At 41.3% G+C, this 18,885-nt stretch overlaps 1 protein-coding gene across 2 annotated transcripts in view; it reads left to right on the top strand.

Annotated features, from left to right (window-relative positions):
- The window catches only part of ryr3 (ryanodine receptor 3), a 106,206-nt gene that overhangs the window by 23,865 nt on the left and 63,456 nt on the right, over positions 1–18,885 (top strand). For both annotated transcript variants that reach the window (XM_070848800.1, XM_070848799.1), the window contains exons 4-18: positions 4,961–5,035; positions 5,298–5,376; positions 5,796–5,908; positions 8,082–8,181; positions 8,287–8,380; positions 8,628–8,702; positions 9,844–10,000; positions 11,458–11,622; positions 13,289–13,410; positions 13,541–13,721; positions 14,201–14,336; positions 16,330–16,425; positions 16,532–16,650; positions 18,338–18,471; positions 18,623–18,864. In XM_070848800.1, the coding sequence (XP_070704901.1) occupies positions 4,961–5,035; positions 5,298–5,376; positions 5,796–5,908; positions 8,082–8,181; positions 8,287–8,380; positions 8,628–8,702; positions 9,844–10,000; positions 11,458–11,622; positions 13,289–13,410; positions 13,541–13,721; positions 14,201–14,336; positions 16,330–16,425; positions 16,532–16,650; positions 18,338–18,471; positions 18,623–18,864 (1,888 nt within the window). The remainder of the gene's footprint in view (positions 1–4,960; positions 5,036–5,297; positions 5,377–5,795; positions 5,909–8,081; positions 8,182–8,286; positions 8,381–8,627; positions 8,703–9,843; positions 10,001–11,457; positions 11,623–13,288; positions 13,411–13,540; positions 13,722–14,200; positions 14,337–16,329; positions 16,426–16,531; positions 16,651–18,337; positions 18,472–18,622; positions 18,865–18,885) is intronic.

Genomic DNA, 18,885 nt, shown 5'->3' with positions numbered 1-18,885 from the left:
CCACTAGTATCTAGGATCAGAGATGATAAAGCTATGGTAGCATGAATCAGTGTGCAGTACAGCTGCAGCTATTAGAGAAGCCCGAGCACTACACAGCATTACAGTGCTACTTTTAAGATGAATTGAGTACAAATCCCACAATACTAATAGTAAAATACTCCAAATTGCGTGTTGTGCTGGATGGCTCTTGCTCTGACTGTACTTTCATGCACAGCATAGCCTTCTGGCACTGATGTGTCTTTAAGTGTCTTATTTTGTATACCGCTAGGTTCCTATCCACTGGTGAATTAGGCCTGCATTGTTATTAGCCTGGGTAGCAGATTTGTTTTGTGCTCAACAGTGCAACATTGTTGGCTGGCCTTGTTTGGCAAGACAACATGATGTTGGCCTGAATACAAACTCTCTGGTAGCAAGGCTAATAAATCAGCCTCCTCTTCCTTTCCACTGTAAGGGCCCATTTTTTTATCTATTGTTGCTCTCAGATTTGTGTAATTGACTGCAATACGCCCCAATAACACATTCTTTTCATTTGTATTTGTGTGTTACTAGAGTGCTGATCATGAAAAATGGGTAGGTCCATCAGTTCGTTCATCCATCATGTTGTCAGTGTGCATGACAGACTGCCAAACGCAAGGGTTGAGCTTTCGGCTCTTTCACTTGAAATGAACGCCCATTTCTCGATTGCCATAAAAGCTGCACTTAAAGCATATACAGCATTTAGTTTAACAGTCCATGGCAGGTGATGCATTGTGGGGGGATATTAAGCAAATAGTAATACGTTTAAATTTTCCCACCTCATCATATATTGTGCAGATGGATATTTTGAAATTACATTTATTTCTCACTGTAGCTCATCATACCCTCTTTCCCCCAGCGAGTTTGCAGACAATCAATTAGCTTGTCATAGATGTCTCTGAACTTTAAATTATGGCAATCTTGAAATAGACTTCCATTGGTGCTGTCACCTTGTGCACAAGAGTCAAATGCCTCGCCTCTGAAGACTGCTTTGTGTGCAAAGTGTGCAAGTACCTTCAAGTGATAGTGTCTGCTTCTCATTTGCTTAAAGCCATTTATTATCCATTCTTTGCTTTCAATGCAATGAGATTCAAGCGTCAGTACACATGTTGAAAAGCTTGTGCTGTTGAAAGATTAATACTTATACATACATTATCATTACCAAGAGGTAGCAATGAGCTTCAGAATTTATCTAATTTAATGCATCTAGATGAAATGATCTGAAAACCCATACGTTGGCAGAAAACTCACTTTTTGGTTTGGGTGTGCTGCTCTGTTTTCTCTGGGTTTGGTCTCACGTCAATTAATTTTAAGGGTATTGGCACGAGGAAATGTCCTGAAATCAGTTTTGATTTCAGAGTGTTCACATGTACTACTGTTGAGCTGTTGAGCAAGGATTATTTTTCTGTACATATAACTCACACAACACACTGGACTGCCAAAACACAACATTTGATTTTATTTTATTTTTATTTTTAAAATTTTTTTTTGTAGAATAACTAGCCTGGATGGATGGTGTGTGTGTGTGTGTGTTTTTTTTTTTTTTTCTCTCTGAACTGTCACATATTACGCATCATGGTGTACATCATATTTTGATGGACTGTTAAGAAGTGAATGTAAAGCAAGTGTAGCACAATCTCTGTCTCATCATCCAGATGATTTGAAGGACAGGGCACTGAGTATGTACATGAGAATCAATATATCAGATGGTACTCAGCCAATGAGTCTGGCATGACTCCCTTCCTCACGGCCTTGAAAAATTGATTAGTGTGCTATTTCCTATGCTCAGGCTGCTCCATATAAGATAAGCTATTGATATGAAGTGAGCATTTAAGTAAATTACTTAGTCATGGTTTAGTGTAATGGCTGTGTCAAGCATTAGCAAAAAGCCAAGCAGGCGAAATATTAAATATCACTTAGTGCTCATATCAGCGATTAAAAAAACAGCCACCCAAAATCATCCAGATGTTTTAAGTGAGTCTGTAAAATATGAGGTTTAGGTGTCTATTTCACACAGGCACATTTACACAGCTTCCAAAGGAATCACCAGGAAATAAATCATCTCCAGAGAAAATGGATTAGAACTGATCGGGTGAACTTTTCTGTAGCAGTTATGCGTATGGTATCGCTTTGGTCTTTGATAAACACTTATCAAAACTTATCAGACCCCATAGTATTCAGCATTATCTTGATGTATATCTTTTATTTGTTAAAAAATAATATTGATGAAGCAAATAATTATTAGTTGTGGGTTAACTTCGTAGCTGCAGCTGAGTGGACAAATGGTTGATGGAAAACAACTAATACATAACATTACAATTTATTAGACGTTAGAGTAAAAACAAACCAATGGCCATCTTACGGAAGGAAGCACGTACGACGTGATGAGGTCACAGATGCGTCTAGGTGGTATCCTACGTCTCAACAGTTAAACATTCTAAACTAACTGTCCCTGATGGATGAAGGTAACCACACATCCCAGGCGTTAGCGTTTTGTTACAGACACTACTTACAAACTTCTCAGTTACAGTACAGAAGAAGGTTTGGTACACAGGTAAAAAAAAAAAAAAAAAAAAAAAATCAAAATTGGCACATAATTGATGTCGCGCAGTTCGCCTCTTCTTCTCTCTGCGTTTTAATGGTGGAATCGATTGGAATGTCACTTAGTACGATGTAGTTTGTGACGCTGTTGAACTCTACTGTTTTCTACTCTCCAGGTGTTTTATTTCAGGCTAAGTAACAAACACCTGTGTAATGCAGCACAGTTGAACAGCGCCATAAACTACATTTTCCAAAGTGACCATACAGTTGAAGCCTTACCTCTCCATAACAGCTTCAACAAAAACTGACCATGAAGGAAGGTGTTAATGTAACATTCAGGACTGTTGTAGCTAACAGGTGTACTTAATAAACTGCTAAGTGGGCGTAGCGATCTATGTGTATTGTTGGCGTGTATGCTAAGGCTAGCTAGCTACAGTAATTAGCCCCGAAATAAGTCGCAACTTCATTATAACGTTCATGTTTTGGTTAAACTACTTTAAAAAGTGTTAGTTCAACTTTGTGGTGGTTTGTTGGGCTGTGCGCGATGCTTTTGATCATACTGAGATGCGAGTTCAGTATTGATTCTAGCTACTCCCATTGATGTTAATCGTTAAGTGAACAGAGAGTATTTTTAGCTAGTGTTAACCTATTTTTAGCTAGGTGTATCTTACCCTGACTGGAAACACTGCGGGTTCCAGCCACCACTGAATTATCATTCAGTTTTGCTGAGACGTTTACAGTCCTCTGATAGTCTGGTTTTCTCAGTACTCACACCAACTACCGATGGCAAAAACAAAAAGTAAAGCGATCCACAAATATGATGTGTGATCATCAGTGCTAAAGCTACATGTTACATCTCATTAACTTAACTTTGCTAGTATGCAGCTATTAGTCAGCACAATGTGTGGCATGTGCCGAAGCCAGCGATCTACCACAAAACAAAGGATGATTCTGGTGTCTGGATATATCCTGTTAACATGTGGGCCGATTACATTTCCAAAAACCTACAGTATTCTTTTAAGATACAGCTTACTGTACACACACACACACACATGCATGCACACAAACACACTCGTACAGACTTCTCTGTCTTTGTTTCTAACACCGATGTACTCCCAGTACAAAGCTGTTTAGGATATGGTACTTAAACTGGAGGGGCAGCAAACCAAAGGTCACAGTTCCTGGCAGTGATGTGTCAGCACGACAGCAGGCTTGAAATACAGGCTGGCTCTCTCTCTCTCTCTCTCTCTGTACCCCCTCCCTCACTCCCAGCTGTTGCTGGATACTCTTCCCATTTTTCTTTCGATCGAACTCCGTTTCCTTTTTTGTCTGCCGTATACAAGCCATCTGGGAGAGATTAGGTAGCTAAAAGAGAATCAGCTTGGGGTCATATTCAAGGGACAGTTTGGAGTTCCCTGTAGGTCAGTGTAAAAGTTGACCCCGTGAGCAAACACAAATTAACACTGACAACTGGACAAGAAAGAGGATAGCTGTCATGTATTGCTTATAGGATAAACAGTGCAGTGTGCACCGCACTGGTTAGTACAGACCCAGTCCTGAGCTTAATCCCAGTGCTGGGCTTGGTCCCAGCTGTTTCTGTGACAAGTTTAGACATTGCTTGTCACCTCAAGAGACAATCAGATCAAGCATGTGTCTGAATGCTTGAGCAGCAGTATCGGGTATGTGACCATTGGGCGAAATTATCCTCCAATCTTTTAACAGAATAAAAGCAAACATTTCTGAAAATTATCAGAAAATTATTAGAACCCTCTAATGGAAAATCATGTCCACACACACACACTCCAAATTTGTTTTTATCCAGCTCACAATAGTAACACCTGATTAAAATTGTTGAAAAAATGTCACTGCTTATGCTACCTTCTTTTTTTTTTCTTCTGCCGCTAGAGGTTGATTAAAAAGGTAAGTAAATTTTTCTTTAATCGCCTCAGTGGTGGAGAAGAAATGATATCTTTTTTTCTTTTTTGTTCAGCTGTTTCCTCACATTTCCTCACAGTGCTGCAGTATATATATCATATATAATTATTCTTCTTGGTCGCAAGAATGCGCAAGGTGTCTTATGAGTGTGGTAGTGTACATGTTTGTTGGTTTATTTGATTGCGTGTGTAGTTTAGTGTGTTGCCCTCCCTCTTTATTTGTCTGTTTCCTGCTTGCACTTGGAATGGAGGTCCAAAGTAGAGAATACTTTATCCATTCAGTCCCATGCAGTTTGCCCACACAGGGTCAAAAGCAGAGGACACTCTCGACTTAATGTCTGACATAGAGGTGATGTGGAGGTTACTAACTTTTTGTGTTATGTCAAAACTGACAGGGTCCAGAGTTCAAGGGTGCTATATGATGATATGATGATATGATGATAATCTGTAACCTGTGTATTTCCTGGCAGGCGGCTCAGGGGGGTGGACACCGGACCCTTCTCTATGGTCATGCCATCCTCCTTCGCCACTCCTTCAGTGGTATGGTGAGTATCAATCATCATCGACTATGCCCAATGAAATAGTGCTTAGTGCCACATGCTGAAATAAGAAATATATACACGTATGATACTAATATAACACTTATGCACTTGTCAGAGCAGCAATAAAAAAGTGTTTAGCATTTATACTTACTTGGAAAATCTCTCTGTTTATATATATTTTTAGTCTTTAATCAGATATTTGAATAAAAGCTGATTTCTTAAATATTTCCTTTGAACTGCCACTAACTCATTTGTCACTCACCAGTACTTGACCTGTTTGAAGACATCAAGGTCTCTGACAGACAAGCTGTCATTTGATGTCGGACTACAAGAAGATTCAATAGGTACAGTATGACTAACGGGCACTTGACGGAGTTCACTTGACTTTTTACTGTTTCCAGTTGAATTCGGTTTGAATCCGGTAGCCGCTTCAGGTCAACCTAACCTTGAAATGGAATCAATACCCAGGGGTGAAATACTGCAACTGCGCTCTGTGTTCTGTGCTACATTTGATGTTTGAACTAAGGAAATGCTTGTGGCCATTTATCAAGCATAAATGATACTTCAACTGCTCCTTTAGTTTTACTTTTCATACTTTTCATCTCTCAGAATGCAGACATGCCGTCACCTTAACAGCAGAGAGTTGGACTCTCCAGAACAGCAAACATATGACTGTGTTGGACAATAGACCTGCTGAAATGTTTGAACATATTCTACATTACCACCAAAATACGCATAATGATTCGTGTACTTGTGTCAATAGGAGAGGCCTGCTGGTGGACCATCCACCCGGCGTCCAAGCAGAGATCTGAAGGAGAGAAAGTCCGCATCGGAGATGACATGATCCTTGTTAGCGTGTCAACGGAGAGATACCTGGTAGGTTAAGTCCAGCATGTCCTTTGCACAAAATGTATTTTTCAAACTGCAGTAAAACTGAGACGGTCAAATACATAATTTTTTTTTCAGTGGCATCAATGGAAAAGAAGCCATAGAGTTTTTTCTTGATGTTCTTGCTTGAAGGTTAACAAATAGAACAACTTCATCATGAAGCCAAAAATCATTTGTAGGCATGGTAATTATTGCCCAAATATTATATATATTATATTATATATATTATAGATATCCAAAGATATCTAACAGAAAACACGCACTCAAAGTAATGAAGCAATCTGACAAACGTAGAGGAAAGCTGCAAATGCTGCTTGATTCTGATACCGTTAATCAAATGACTCCCATAGTAACACTTCTTCAAAAACTAGAGTTATAGTTGAGCATTAGCTACAGAGATCCATTTTAAACTAACCATCACACACTAGAGAAGAAGATGCAGTTTAAAAAAATGATTGGCTAATTTCAGCTCACACTATTCTCATTAAATCAACAGGGCTCTGCTCAGTTTCTCTTTTCGGGATAAGAGGTTTTTCTCCATGAATATTTATGATTTGTTTCAGACAGTGTGGATAGATCAGATACAGCCTCTTGTTTCTTGTTTCACTGCTCTGTATCATCTTTTATTTCCTGTTAACTGGATTGCTTGTCGATCTCGCTTTATTCATATTCTCTGTTGTTTTGATTTATTTTTTTGTTATTTCTCTGCCAAATGTTTTCATGTTAGAAGAGAATTGTCTGCCTCTAAAGAGTTTAGAGGCAGACAATGTGCCACATTTTGGAGATAATGTGGCCCGCATTGCTGGTGTTATCTGCTTTGGTTCACTGTCTCTCTCCAAAAAGGCACTAGCTCTGATATCCGTCTCATTCCAGCCAACTTCAGAGTGACAAGGCAATTCACGGGGCAAACTTTAAAACTTTACACTGCTATCTGTAATGGAAATCTGATTACTTGTAAAGCCCTCCTGTACAGTTTCTTTTGAAAAATTGTTTTTAGGGAAGGCATCCTTCTGAGTGATGAGCTTCGAGTTAATGCTGGCTCCCTCATGCAGAGCTATACACCCAACCTCAATTAACTTCCTAGGTAAAGAGAGAGGAGAGGGAGCTTTCAAGAGGGAGAGGCAGAGAGAGAAATGGAAAAAAGGAGGGACAGCAACGTGCGAGGCATAGGAGAGTGAGCAGTGCTGATTCCTAGTGGCTGCTTTGGTCCTTCGGGGAGGGAAATTTGCAATTAAAGCAAAACTGGCCAAGAGCCAGACTTTCTTCTGCTCCGATGGGAAATCTTTACCTGATGTGACCATGACAGACACTCAGCTTTTGAAGGAAGGAAAAAAACCATCAGAAATTCAGTCTAGAGCGATCAGTGCTCCATTACCGCGAACAAAAGGTTGTGACATAGTCTTTTTAGGACGCTTGCTTTTGTTGCTTCATGACCAGTTAGGCTGAATTGTGTTAGCGGTTTTCCTTTGCTCTTCATCTGCGGTGTGTTTGAACCTGGTGCCCAAATGTCAGAAGCCACATTAGGTGCAGCTAGTGCACTAAAAAATTTGACTTCACACACCTGCAACCCACACGCTGGTGTGCAGTAGTTTAATGCACAGAATGCCATCAATCCATATCACCTGTCAGCATGTAGGAAAGGTTGCACTGAAGTACATGCTGTGTTAATAAAACAAGTAAATGCATAGTTATGTTTGGCCCAAACATGTTGGAAAAGTACTTAATTTCTAGGGGAATTCAGTGAGATGGAACAAGATGTCCCACATTTGCATGTTTTTGTCCATCAACACATCAGCTCTTGCGAAGATGTAGCTGGAGGCTAGGATCACTTCGAGCTTTAACTCTTCTCTGAATCCTGCCTGTAGGGAAATGACAGCTGCTCTATGTGCTTCTGCTGCAAGGCACTATTGTATTATCTGGACACTGCTGCATAGAGAAACACTGTTGCAGCCCCCAGCGTTATAACACCGTTTGGCAGCTCCAAAGAAGAGACAGTTGTTTTAATCACTTTTCAATCCCAACACTGGGGCATCTCCCTCCTCTGTGCAGTAGTGCTGACTCTCAGTGTTTGTCTATGCCCCCCTCTTGCTAACACAACTACCTCACTGGCAGTCTTCGCCCTTCTGTCTAAAGCCATGGGCACCCTGCTTCTGTCTTGCAGCACCTCTCTATCTCCAATGGCAACAGCCAGGTGGACGCCTCCTTCATGCAGACCCTGTGGAACATCCAGCCTACCTGCTCCTCAGGCAACATGCTCGTAGGCAAGTTCAGGACCCCAGCTAATCCACTTTTATGGTCTGTATGAGAATTTCTGTCTGATCAAAGTGGGTATTGTAACACATTTTTATCCTAATCATTATTATTAGGGTATCTGATCGGTGGTCATGTCATGCGTCTTTGTCGTGGGCACGATGAGAGCTTGACCATCCCTGGAGCAGACAAGAGTGAGGAGGAGCAGAGGTAAGCAGATAATAAGATCAGTTATTCAGCTAATCCAGGTAATCTTGTGACCAATGAATCAGTATAAAAAAGCTTTGAGATCAACAGTTTAGAAAGTAGTTGTTGTCCAAATGCTTGAGCAGTGAGACTCAATATTAGTGGTATTTCCTGTGCCACAACTGCAGAGATATTTCAACTTCTTTCATTCCCGCTGTGACTTGAAAGACTCAGAAGTAACAGAAGCCTTTTGTGTCTTTTTCGCTCTCAGTATAGTGAACTTTGAGGCGGGAAAGGGAGCGTCAAAGGCCCGCTCACTTTGGAGACTGGAGCCTCTCCGGATCAGGTGAGATCAGACACAAATGCACACACAAACAGTGTGTGAAATAAAATCAGTAAAGTTAATAAAAGAAAACTCCAACATAGGTTTCTCTCTCTCTGAAATACATAGAAGCTTTGACTTTATGAGAGGGATCTCTTCACAAAGAATAACAAGAATTTGGTGCTTTATGTACAAATATCACAGTTGCTGTACTAGAAGTTATAAATAAACTTCACCTCCCTCTACTTCAAACTGTCACTTCCAATTAGCCGGCAAAGTCCTTCAGAGGGTGCCGTTCTGTTTACCATCCCTTTCAATTGACTTCTCTTTCTCTGTCTATCATCCTCCCTCTTCCTCTTCCTCTTCCTCTTCTCTTTCCTTTCTTTAACTGGCCACCCACGCAATTATCCTCCAGTCACTTCGTCTGCCAGCTCTCACTGGGACTGCCTGTCAGAGTCTGTACACTTTGAACGGTGCAGGTGCATCTATTAAGGCACATGTTCTCTACCTCGGCTTAGGGAGACATTTTTTCAACAGTGGAAAATTAAGCTCCACTGACAGTAAAAAAAAATTCAACTTAATCTATTTCTCAGCTGACATTCTCATTCTATTCGCAGATTGGTTTTACGGGCATTTTGAAAATATTCTAATTGGGCGATTTAATCTGCACTGCAGAGAGAAATGGCACAGTCCGTGTTAGCTGAAGGAATTCTGTTCAACATGTAAATAAATATTTATCTGTGGTGTCTCTCTATATTCAAACGTTATCATTCATGATTTCAAAGATTCAGAGCCAGAGAGCTGTTTGCTCAGCTAGCTGAAATGGATACGTTATACTGCAAAACAAACAAAGATAAAAATAAAATATAGAAAAATAGAACTATTATGTTCATACATGTAAGTGAGAAATACATGCATGTCTATACATAAATGCATAAGTAAGCAAAACTTAAAATATTTGACCAAATATTTGATGCCAAAGACACATTTCAGGCAGTACCAAAAAAGTATTTTGATACTTTGAGATAACAATCTCATTCAGTCTGCGTTTAAAATAAAACTACAGATTGATTGTAAAATCAGCCTCGTGAGGTTTCCAGTGTTGAAGAACACAAACGATCCACAGATGTATGCAACGTTAGTGACACTAGTACTTTGTCTCCAGCTGGAGCGGTAGCCACATTCGCTGGGGGCAGGCATTCCGACTACGGCACCTCTCTACCGGCCATTACCTGGGCCTAACCGAGGACCGCGGACTGGTCCTGCAGGACAGGGAGAAGTCTGACACCGCCGCCACTGCCTTCTGCTTCAGGCCCTCCAAGGTGAGTGATCACTGTCACTATATGAGTATATTTTATTTGTTCTGTTGTTGCAACCTGCTCAGGTTGCCCCTTTGAGCAAGGCAACTACACCATCTGAAAGCTGCCCTGGCGTTGATGCAAGCCGAGTCAACGTACCTCATTAAAAGAGGACTCAAAATATCTCCCCTTGACTCAAAGACTCCCGAGATGGGTCTCTAAGCTCTTAATGAGCTCATGGCTCGCCACAATAAATTGACCTTTTCACAGCTGCTGAGTAGACAACACTGTAAATGTAAACATTCATGTTGTCCGCCGGACTAACAGCAACTGACTGAAACGTAGCCATTTTCAGCTGCAGTATTAAGATTCGCTGTGAACCAGTGGGGGATTTTCAGGATACTTTGTACTTTTTAATTTGCCTCTTGTTTATTTCTTTCCCTCAATTACCCACCCTTTTTTGATCCCACACTTTTTGAACTCTCTATCTCTCTATCCGAGGGATCTTCAGATCTTTTGTTTTAATAGCATGTATTCCAAAAATAGCCTCACTGCCATGAATAACCTTAAAAAGGGAGCGTGTGTTTCACTTGAAATTCAAACTGAAAGCAGGTTTTTTTAGTGGTGCTGTTCAGTGATGCTTAGATATGATGTGCTTGTAAAACCTAATCTTGTCTTAAAGCTAGATAATACATTTATTTCCATTTTTAATTGTTTCAGAACTTCTACCTTAAATTTTCCCGGATGTACCGTTTGTAGCTTAACTAATGATTCCCCGGTGTTGAAATGGGTACTGCCACATAAACAGCACAGCGCCATGAGTCACCTTCACAGAGTACCATTGTGTCCCTGTAGATATCCTTTTATCTACAAATGGTACAGTTGAAATCCTCCTGAGTGCTGTCCACTTGGAGGCTTTCATTTTCCAACCCATCCCACTCTTGACAGGACTGTGTAATTGCCCTCAGTAATCACTGTTCCTGCAGGACCCACAGGCTTTTTGGGATTACTGGGGATTCATGCTTCTTTGGAAAAATAATTATAGGTAGAAACTCTCTTGTTTTCTATGGCTATACCTCTTCTCCCTCCAATCGTTGTATTCCAATACATGGAACCCAGTGCCAGTCGGTTCCCGTATCTGGTAAGGTCAATGTTTTGCCATGTTGAACATTGGCATTAATACGTTCCCCGCTACTTGCTGTCGACTGCAATCAACTGCATCGCTCCATCTCTGCTGAGCCAGAAATGTAGCAGAGTTAATGAGGCCAGCAGCAACCTCCTGGCAGGCCAATGAATGCACTCTCCTCAACCTGCCTCTGTGATTACCATCTAATCACAATATATCTTCGTTTGTCATATTTCAATGCCTGTGTGTGTGTGTGTGTGGGCGTGGGCGTGAGCGTGCGCGCGTGTTTGTGTTGCTTTTCTTTGTGTGTATATTTGCTAATGTGGCTATGTGCCTCTCAATGTCAACGCAACAGGAAAAGGTCGACTTTGGCCCAAAGAGGGACATCGACGGCATGGGAGTGCCAGAGATCAAGTACGGAGACTCTGTCTGCTTCATTATGCATGTGGCGACAGGCCTGTGGCTGTCTTACTTGTCTCCCGATGCCAAATCATCTCGCCTGGGACCCATAAAAAGAAGGGTAAACAGGATAAAACTTTTTTACTGGATTACACACCAACAATATCTAGCTAATCAGCCATAATAAGCAGTGTCATTTAAAATGGAAGATAGTTGATGAAAGATGTATTAAATGCTATCAAAATGAAAAGCGGGTACCTGTAGAAGTACTTCTCATGGTTTTTGTGCTCAGATAGTTCCTTGTTTTGTAGTTTGTAGTTTACTTCAGTAAGAACTACATTCTAATACATAGTTTCCTTTTAGCAGCTGCTACTCAATATTTACTATGAGAAAACATACTGACATTATGCTGTTATGTACATACACTGCACATACTGTATGTAATAGTACAATAGTACAAACAATGGTTGGGCTTTAATTCCACATTGTCTTTAATTAATTTTCCACTGTATTTTTATTCGGACAAAATGATCATTTCAGAATACCAGTTGATGTTGATGTTTAACTTAATGATTTCAAGCAAATTGTAATCAAAAACTGACATTAAGTTGGTTAGTTCACATGGACAAACTAATCAGACAAATCAATCCACCAAACAGTGTCTCTGTATTTTGCACTCATTTTTCATATGTGTAGTATAATATATTATAGTATAATACTGGAAATATACTGTTTCTATTCCTGCCCTGGTTTTTATTGTCACAATTCACCATTAGTTGTGGTCTAGTTGTGGAATATATTAACACTTTAGGAACATGTTGCAGGCTGATCAGACTTCAGAGCTGAAAGTGCCCATTTCATTAGTTATAGTGAAACAAATAGCTATATATATGGCATCTGTCTACCTATGTGTTTACAGTAAGGTCCTGCATGCCTGCCATAGCTCACCCCCAACACCTCGGAGCCCATGTTCACAGCAACAAATCACACCTAATCAAACCAGCGGGCCATTTACATACCTACCCCACTCAGGCAAATATTTATTTTCCACTCTACTTAAAATCATTGTCTACCCTGGATGCTCTTGACGCGACCCCTCTCCCGTGGCACCAACCCATTCTGCACACAGGATGTAGCAACCAATTTAAACGTGATAATGGGCCACATGGAGGGTGACAGTTAGTTTTGGGTGAGACAGGGGGGGATTAGGGCGGCACATGAACGCTGCTCATCGCTGGGCATGCCTCCAGGGGCATCAAGCTCCTCCTCGTACTGGCGCCAGGCAGTCCCTGCAGCCTTGGCAGCATGCCAATGCACCTGATATGTAGGAGGTGATGGCCAGTCTACACTTAGACCCCCACCACCTCTTGCCTCCTCTTGATGATGCCATTTGATTACAGCGAGTCAGGTTTCACTGAGCTGTAGTGGTGTCAACCCACTAAGTGCAGGAGACTCTCCCTTCACACTTGTCCATCACAATTCTTACTTATATTGCTTTTCTCAGAGCTTCTGTATCTAAAAGCTATCTCTAATGTATCCGTAATCAGAGAGCAATGCTGAGATTAGGCTGTGATTGTGTATTTATACATCTTTCATTAACTTTGACAGCTGTTAAAAGTTTTACACATTTTCTCATCCATTAACTTGAGACTAAATCTCTCCATTTGCCAAAGTCTGACTAAAAGACATCTACTCATGACTGGTGGTTTCACTGCTTTATTAATTTGATGATGTGGGTCCCGCTGTAATGATGAAATGTATATTTATGGGTGCCTTTCCTGGTCTAGGCCTGCCTGCATTCTGAAGGCCACACGGACGATGGACTCAGCTTGCAGCGCTGTCAGCACGAGGAGTCTCGGGCTGCACGCATCATTCGCAACACCACGTTCCTCTTCACCAACTTCATCAAGTATCTGTCTTCTCTATCACACTCATAAGACATGACAGAACACCCACACAGTGTTAATTCTTCCTGAGTCCATTTCGAGATTTACAGCTTGATTCTCCTCCTTGGTCTCCCCCGTCCTCCCACCCCCCAGTGCTTTGGACAGAATTGCTGAGGGCGAGACCATGGATATGGCAGGGTATGTTGAAGAGGTACTGCAGACGCTGAATGACCTGATCGAGTACTTCAAACAGCCCGATTCAGAGCTGGAGCACGAGGAGAAACAGTGTCTTCTCCGTTCACTCATCAAGCGTCAAGATCTCTTCAAAGACGAGGTGAGAGGGGATGATGTGGAGGCGCTCTGACAAAATACCGTTTGCGAAGTCGCTATGTGGATACACCAAAAGATACTTTCACCCACTGGAGCAGCTTCAGTTCAGATACATCAAGATGACAGTTCAGACTATTTAGAGTCGTTGATGGGCTGAGATTTTGACAGTAGAGAGATGGCAGGAAATGAGTGGAGAGATGGAGAACGACATGCAGAAAAAGGTGCTCAGCTGGGCCTACTGCAGCCCCTAAATCTAAGACAAGATGGTGCCTTGAAAAAAGAATTTTATGATATAAGATATAAGATAATAAACTTGGGCCCTGCTTGAAAACCCTTATTCCTTAGAATGTGTTATTCGCGCTTGTAAATGTTTGTAAAACTTCACTGTATTGAGTGATTTAGAAGCATAGTTACATTTCGTTAATGTTATATACTTCCTGTGTAATGAGGGGAATCACAGGTTAATTGTGGCCTCGTTCTCAGGGCATGCTGGCCCTCCTGTCCAAGTGCATCGACCGGATGAACCTGTACAACAGTGCTGTTCACTTTGGAGAGATGGCTGGGGAGGAGGCAGGCGCAGCGTGGAAGGACATTCTCAACCTCCTCTATGAACTCCTGGGTAAGCGGGCCTGAGTGACGCATCATAGGAAATATCCACATCTTCTGTCAGCACTGTCAGCTGTTGACCCCGGGAAGACATGCAGTATTAATCTTCCCCAAGTGTCTTCACTTCTAGTCTCACCTGTTTTCCTCTCCTCCTTTCTTCCTCTCTCCTCCATAAACTGCACAGCTGGTAACAGCCTTCATATGACTTTTATATGTTATAATTTGTGACAAGGGAGTGCAGAGAGAAACAAAAACAAGCCAACAAACCAAACATTTTTCTTGTATTCTTCTCACAATCTGTCGGACCCTCCATTTAGTTCATCCTGTCCCTGAGATCAGTGCGGGCACATTACGAAGCACTGAGCTGCATATTTGATGAAATGATGGCGTCGTTAACAAAATGCCAGCCATCACAGGTGCTGGCATTACCCCGTTCTCTCGGGGCCCTGTATTGAGTCATGAACGCTGAAAGCTATGACCCTGAAAAGTTTTTCTTGGGTAGTTTGTTTTGCTGTCATTGGAACTTTCCCCATCAACAGCTTCCCCTCGGCTCACCTTGACTGCCCTTATATTCATCATCACCTCCCCAGCATGTACTCTCGCATGCACGCACGTTCAACACACACACTGAAAACCCACAAATACACTCCTCAGAGTGCGCGCCAGCATCGCCCACAGAGGGGTCACCCCCAAACATGCTAAGGCGGTCTGGTGAAGCAGGTTTCGCATGATGAATTGTGCCATAGCCTTGTTTGTCCTGACCTCCTCTCCTCACCTTTTCATAGAAAGACTCTCTATTTGAAGGAAAACGCATAATTAGTTAATTGTCACTTACTTGGTAACGGATGAGGACATGAACATAAAATTCTTTCTTCATTGTTAGTCGGTTAGTCAGCTTAACGTAAAACATGAAACCTCACCACTTTTAATGCAAAATGATCAGACAGTAGTTTGAGTACTTACTGTATTTGTCATTGTGAAGTACTTTGACAATATTTACCTCATTATGAAAGCTCATTATGTGTTATGAAGGTTTTATAGGAGAAACAAGATTTTCAGGTAGTGTTAAGTAACTAGTGTGTATTATAATACATTGTGATGGAAGCTGTAATGAATTACAAATATAGGCATTATAAGTATAACGTAGAGGAAGCTCTAAAATAATGTGTTTATTCCAAATGCAAAATGTGAAAAATCTAACAAAAAACATTGTGGTGAACTTTTTTTTTATGAGATGGGACTGTTGATCCTGGATTCAATGTATTGAATTGTTGACAGTATTATTACTACTAACAGCTCAGTGGCGTTCTATGCATCTTAATATAATGTTTGCTGATGTAATCCTCATTTGAACTTTGTAGTCTGCGTAGCCTCTCCGTCTTTGACTGAAAATGTCACCTTCACACCAGTCACAGTGAACTTCCTTGCCCTTGCCTCGTGTTGTGCTTCGATCCATGTGTTCATATTGAACGATAGCTTTCCCGAAAAGGCCGAATTAAAGGAGATTAGACACCCATCAGTATTCCCTTGTCACAAAGTGCTGTGAAATTGTTTCACAGGCATTATCTAGTCTGGTGTCCCTGAATCTTAATGGTGAAAAATGAGACAGTAAAGTAATAAGGAGACTTCTTAATGTCACCACGGTGGCAGAGAAAGGGCACAAGGCGACACACCTCAACTTTTTAGAGAGGACAAGAACGCCTGACTTCACAGTGGCTTCCAAAGCTGTCCCATGTATTTTCAATCGGAAAGACTTCATAATAGGTGTCAGGTGGCGTCACGGATGTAATTTTAATATCTGCCTGTGAACGGAGGATTTCACACTTTATGTTCACAGGAAAACGGTGGACTACTGTTCATTAAAAGTTATACAGTCTGCAATATCCACTCATTTACAAGTCACCTGCCTGGGTCTAATTTTATACCTTTAACCGTAATATTAGTGTCTTTACTAAACCCGGTATGTATTTTCATTCAACCATGTGAATGCTTTGTCCTTGGTTCAGCTGCACTGATTCGTGGGAACAGGAACAACTGCACCCAATTTTCCCGCAACTTGGACTGGCTGGTCAGCAAACTGGAGAGACTGGAATCTTCATCAGGTATTATGGGAAATGTTTTTTCAGATATATATATATTTATATATATATATGTATATATAATATATATTTGTTCTGGTAATGACAATTATTTTGTCTGACCTCTCAGGGATCCTGGAAGTCCTCCACTGCATCTTGATAGAAAGTCCGGAGGCTCTGAACATCATTCAGAGAGGTCACATTAAATCTATAATCTCTCTGCTCTACAAGCATGGACGAAACCACAAGGTGGGCAGAAATATGAGTGCAGTAGTTTAAATGATAGCTAAGGGTGTTTGAGACTGAATGGTGATTGGTTTCAACTGTGGTGTGAGCCCGTGTGACTTCAGGTAAAGCTGCTCAAGTAAGACTATTATATTTTGACCCTTTATGATACTGTTGGTGTCAACACGACTTAAACAGAGCCCCGCTAGCAGCCAATGAGGCCGTACAAGCTCAACACACAAACAAATTGCTGAGTGGATGAAAAATGGAGACACAATTTGCCACCTCTAGCAGTAATAATTTAAAATGTATATTTTGGCCTGAGAGGTTTTTCACACTCTGCCTAGCTTTCATTAGTCCTAGCTGTGCTTTGAACTAAACACTTATGTTAACATGTCAATATGCCTACTACAGTTACCATGTTAACATGGAGTTTTAACTCATAGCAGGATATTTAAAGGCAGAAAATAACATAACGTGACATGAATTGTAAAAGTTAGCTTTTTTATCAAGCCTAAATGTGAATTGTTAGCAGCATTAGATGAAATGACAAGGTATCAGCAAGGCATAGGCAACAACAAGGCAATATTTGTACCAAATATTTGTAATATTTGAGGCCAGGGCAGTACAGTAGTGTGGGCGTTATCATGTTGCCTCACAGCAAGAAGGTTCCAGGTTTGAATCCAGGTTGGAATTTGGGGTCTTTGTGTGGGCAGTTTGCATGTTCTCCCCGTGCTTGCGTGGGTTTTCTAAATTGTCTGTGGGTGTGAGTGTGAAGTCCAGGGTGTACCCTGCCTCTTTGCCGAAGAGGGACTGGCTCCAGCTCCCCCGCGACCCTGACGGATAAGCGGTATAGATGATGGATTGAAATATTTAATTCTGGTCCACACTGATCAACAGACATTTCCATCTCAAGAGCCACACTGCCAGTATGCTCAAACGTCACAATGCAATCTATCTGATGAATTTTGGCCAACCTCAGTTTATTCAACTTCATGTTTAATGTAAATTAAGAGACGCTGTACCGTGCTGTGAATTACAAATATCTTGTACAAACTGTCAAATATTTTTTACATGCAAATGGATTTTATAAAATGCAGGGAATTACAGGAGGTTAATTCCAATCTTATGTCAGGGTATTTTTTTTTGCTTTTTATTATTCTCTATTCAGTTTATTATGAAGTGTCCTCTTAGTGGACAAAACAAAACTTGACTGTAAAGCCCTTAGCAGAGTGCACAATGTTTATCCCAGCCTCCAGATTCTCTCCTCTCCCTCTCTGCGGGGTGACAATAACAAAACTAAACCTAGCACACAGACATTCGAGCCTGAGATTGAAGCCTCTTTTCAAATTACATTCTTGTGTTTATTGGCATTCCAACCATGTGTTTTACATGCAATGTTCAAATGTCTCTGTCTCTTAATATTTACCCTGTAACTTGTAATAGGCATGAAAGGGCATCTGCATAAACAGCAGCTGTTGCTCACAAGTGACAGGTGGAAGTCTGTGGCCTTGTTGACTTAAGAGCCCTTTATACAGTTTATGTATATGCTACAAACATTGCAGCTTGCAGAGAATCTGAATAACTGATCATTTAACTGCAAAAAATAATATCTTGGAGTGGGTGAATGTACTTCATTAACACATTTGTGCAACACACAATATAAAAATTGCCTGACATAAGAGTCACCCCCACTTTTTCCCTCTTGTAGATTCTGGATGTCCTGTGTTCCCTCTGTGTTTGTAATGGAGTGGCAGTGAGAGCCAATCAGAATCTGATCTGTGACAACCTGCTTCCCAAGAGGGATCTCCTGCTTCAGACTCGACTGGTCAATGACGTTCAGAGGTAAAGAAAGAGAAAAGCCTTCTAATGCAGCAGCCAGGTGACATTTTGGATGAGCTGACTGGAAGAAATGTAGGCATTTTGGGCCACTGCTTAGTGTTAAATTACAGAGTGCACTTAAAGTCTCAGCTTCTTCCTCTCTTATCACCACCAGTATGAGGCCAAACGTCTTCCTCGGCGTGGCTGAGGGTTCAGCTCAGTATAAGAAGTGGTATTTTGAGCTGGTGATCGACCAGGTGGACCACTTCGTAACCGGGGAGCCGACCCACCTGAGGGTAGGCTGGGCCAATACTAAAGGCTATGCTCCGTACCCCGGTGGAGGAGAGGGATGGGGTGGCAACGGTGTCGGTGATGACCTATACTCTTATAGCTTCGATGGACTTTATCTTTGGTCAGGTAGGCATCTTACTGTGTTTA

Source organism: Pempheris klunzingeri, chromosome 18 (assembly GCF_042242105.1).
Source record: "Pempheris klunzingeri isolate RE-2024b chromosome 18, fPemKlu1.hap1, whole genome shotgun sequence".
NCBI classification, from domain to species: domain Eukaryota; kingdom Metazoa; phylum Chordata; class Actinopteri; order Acropomatiformes; family Pempheridae; genus Pempheris; species Pempheris klunzingeri.
Note: the sequence above shows the minus strand (reverse complement) of the source record. Positions and strands in the feature narration are given on the sequence as shown.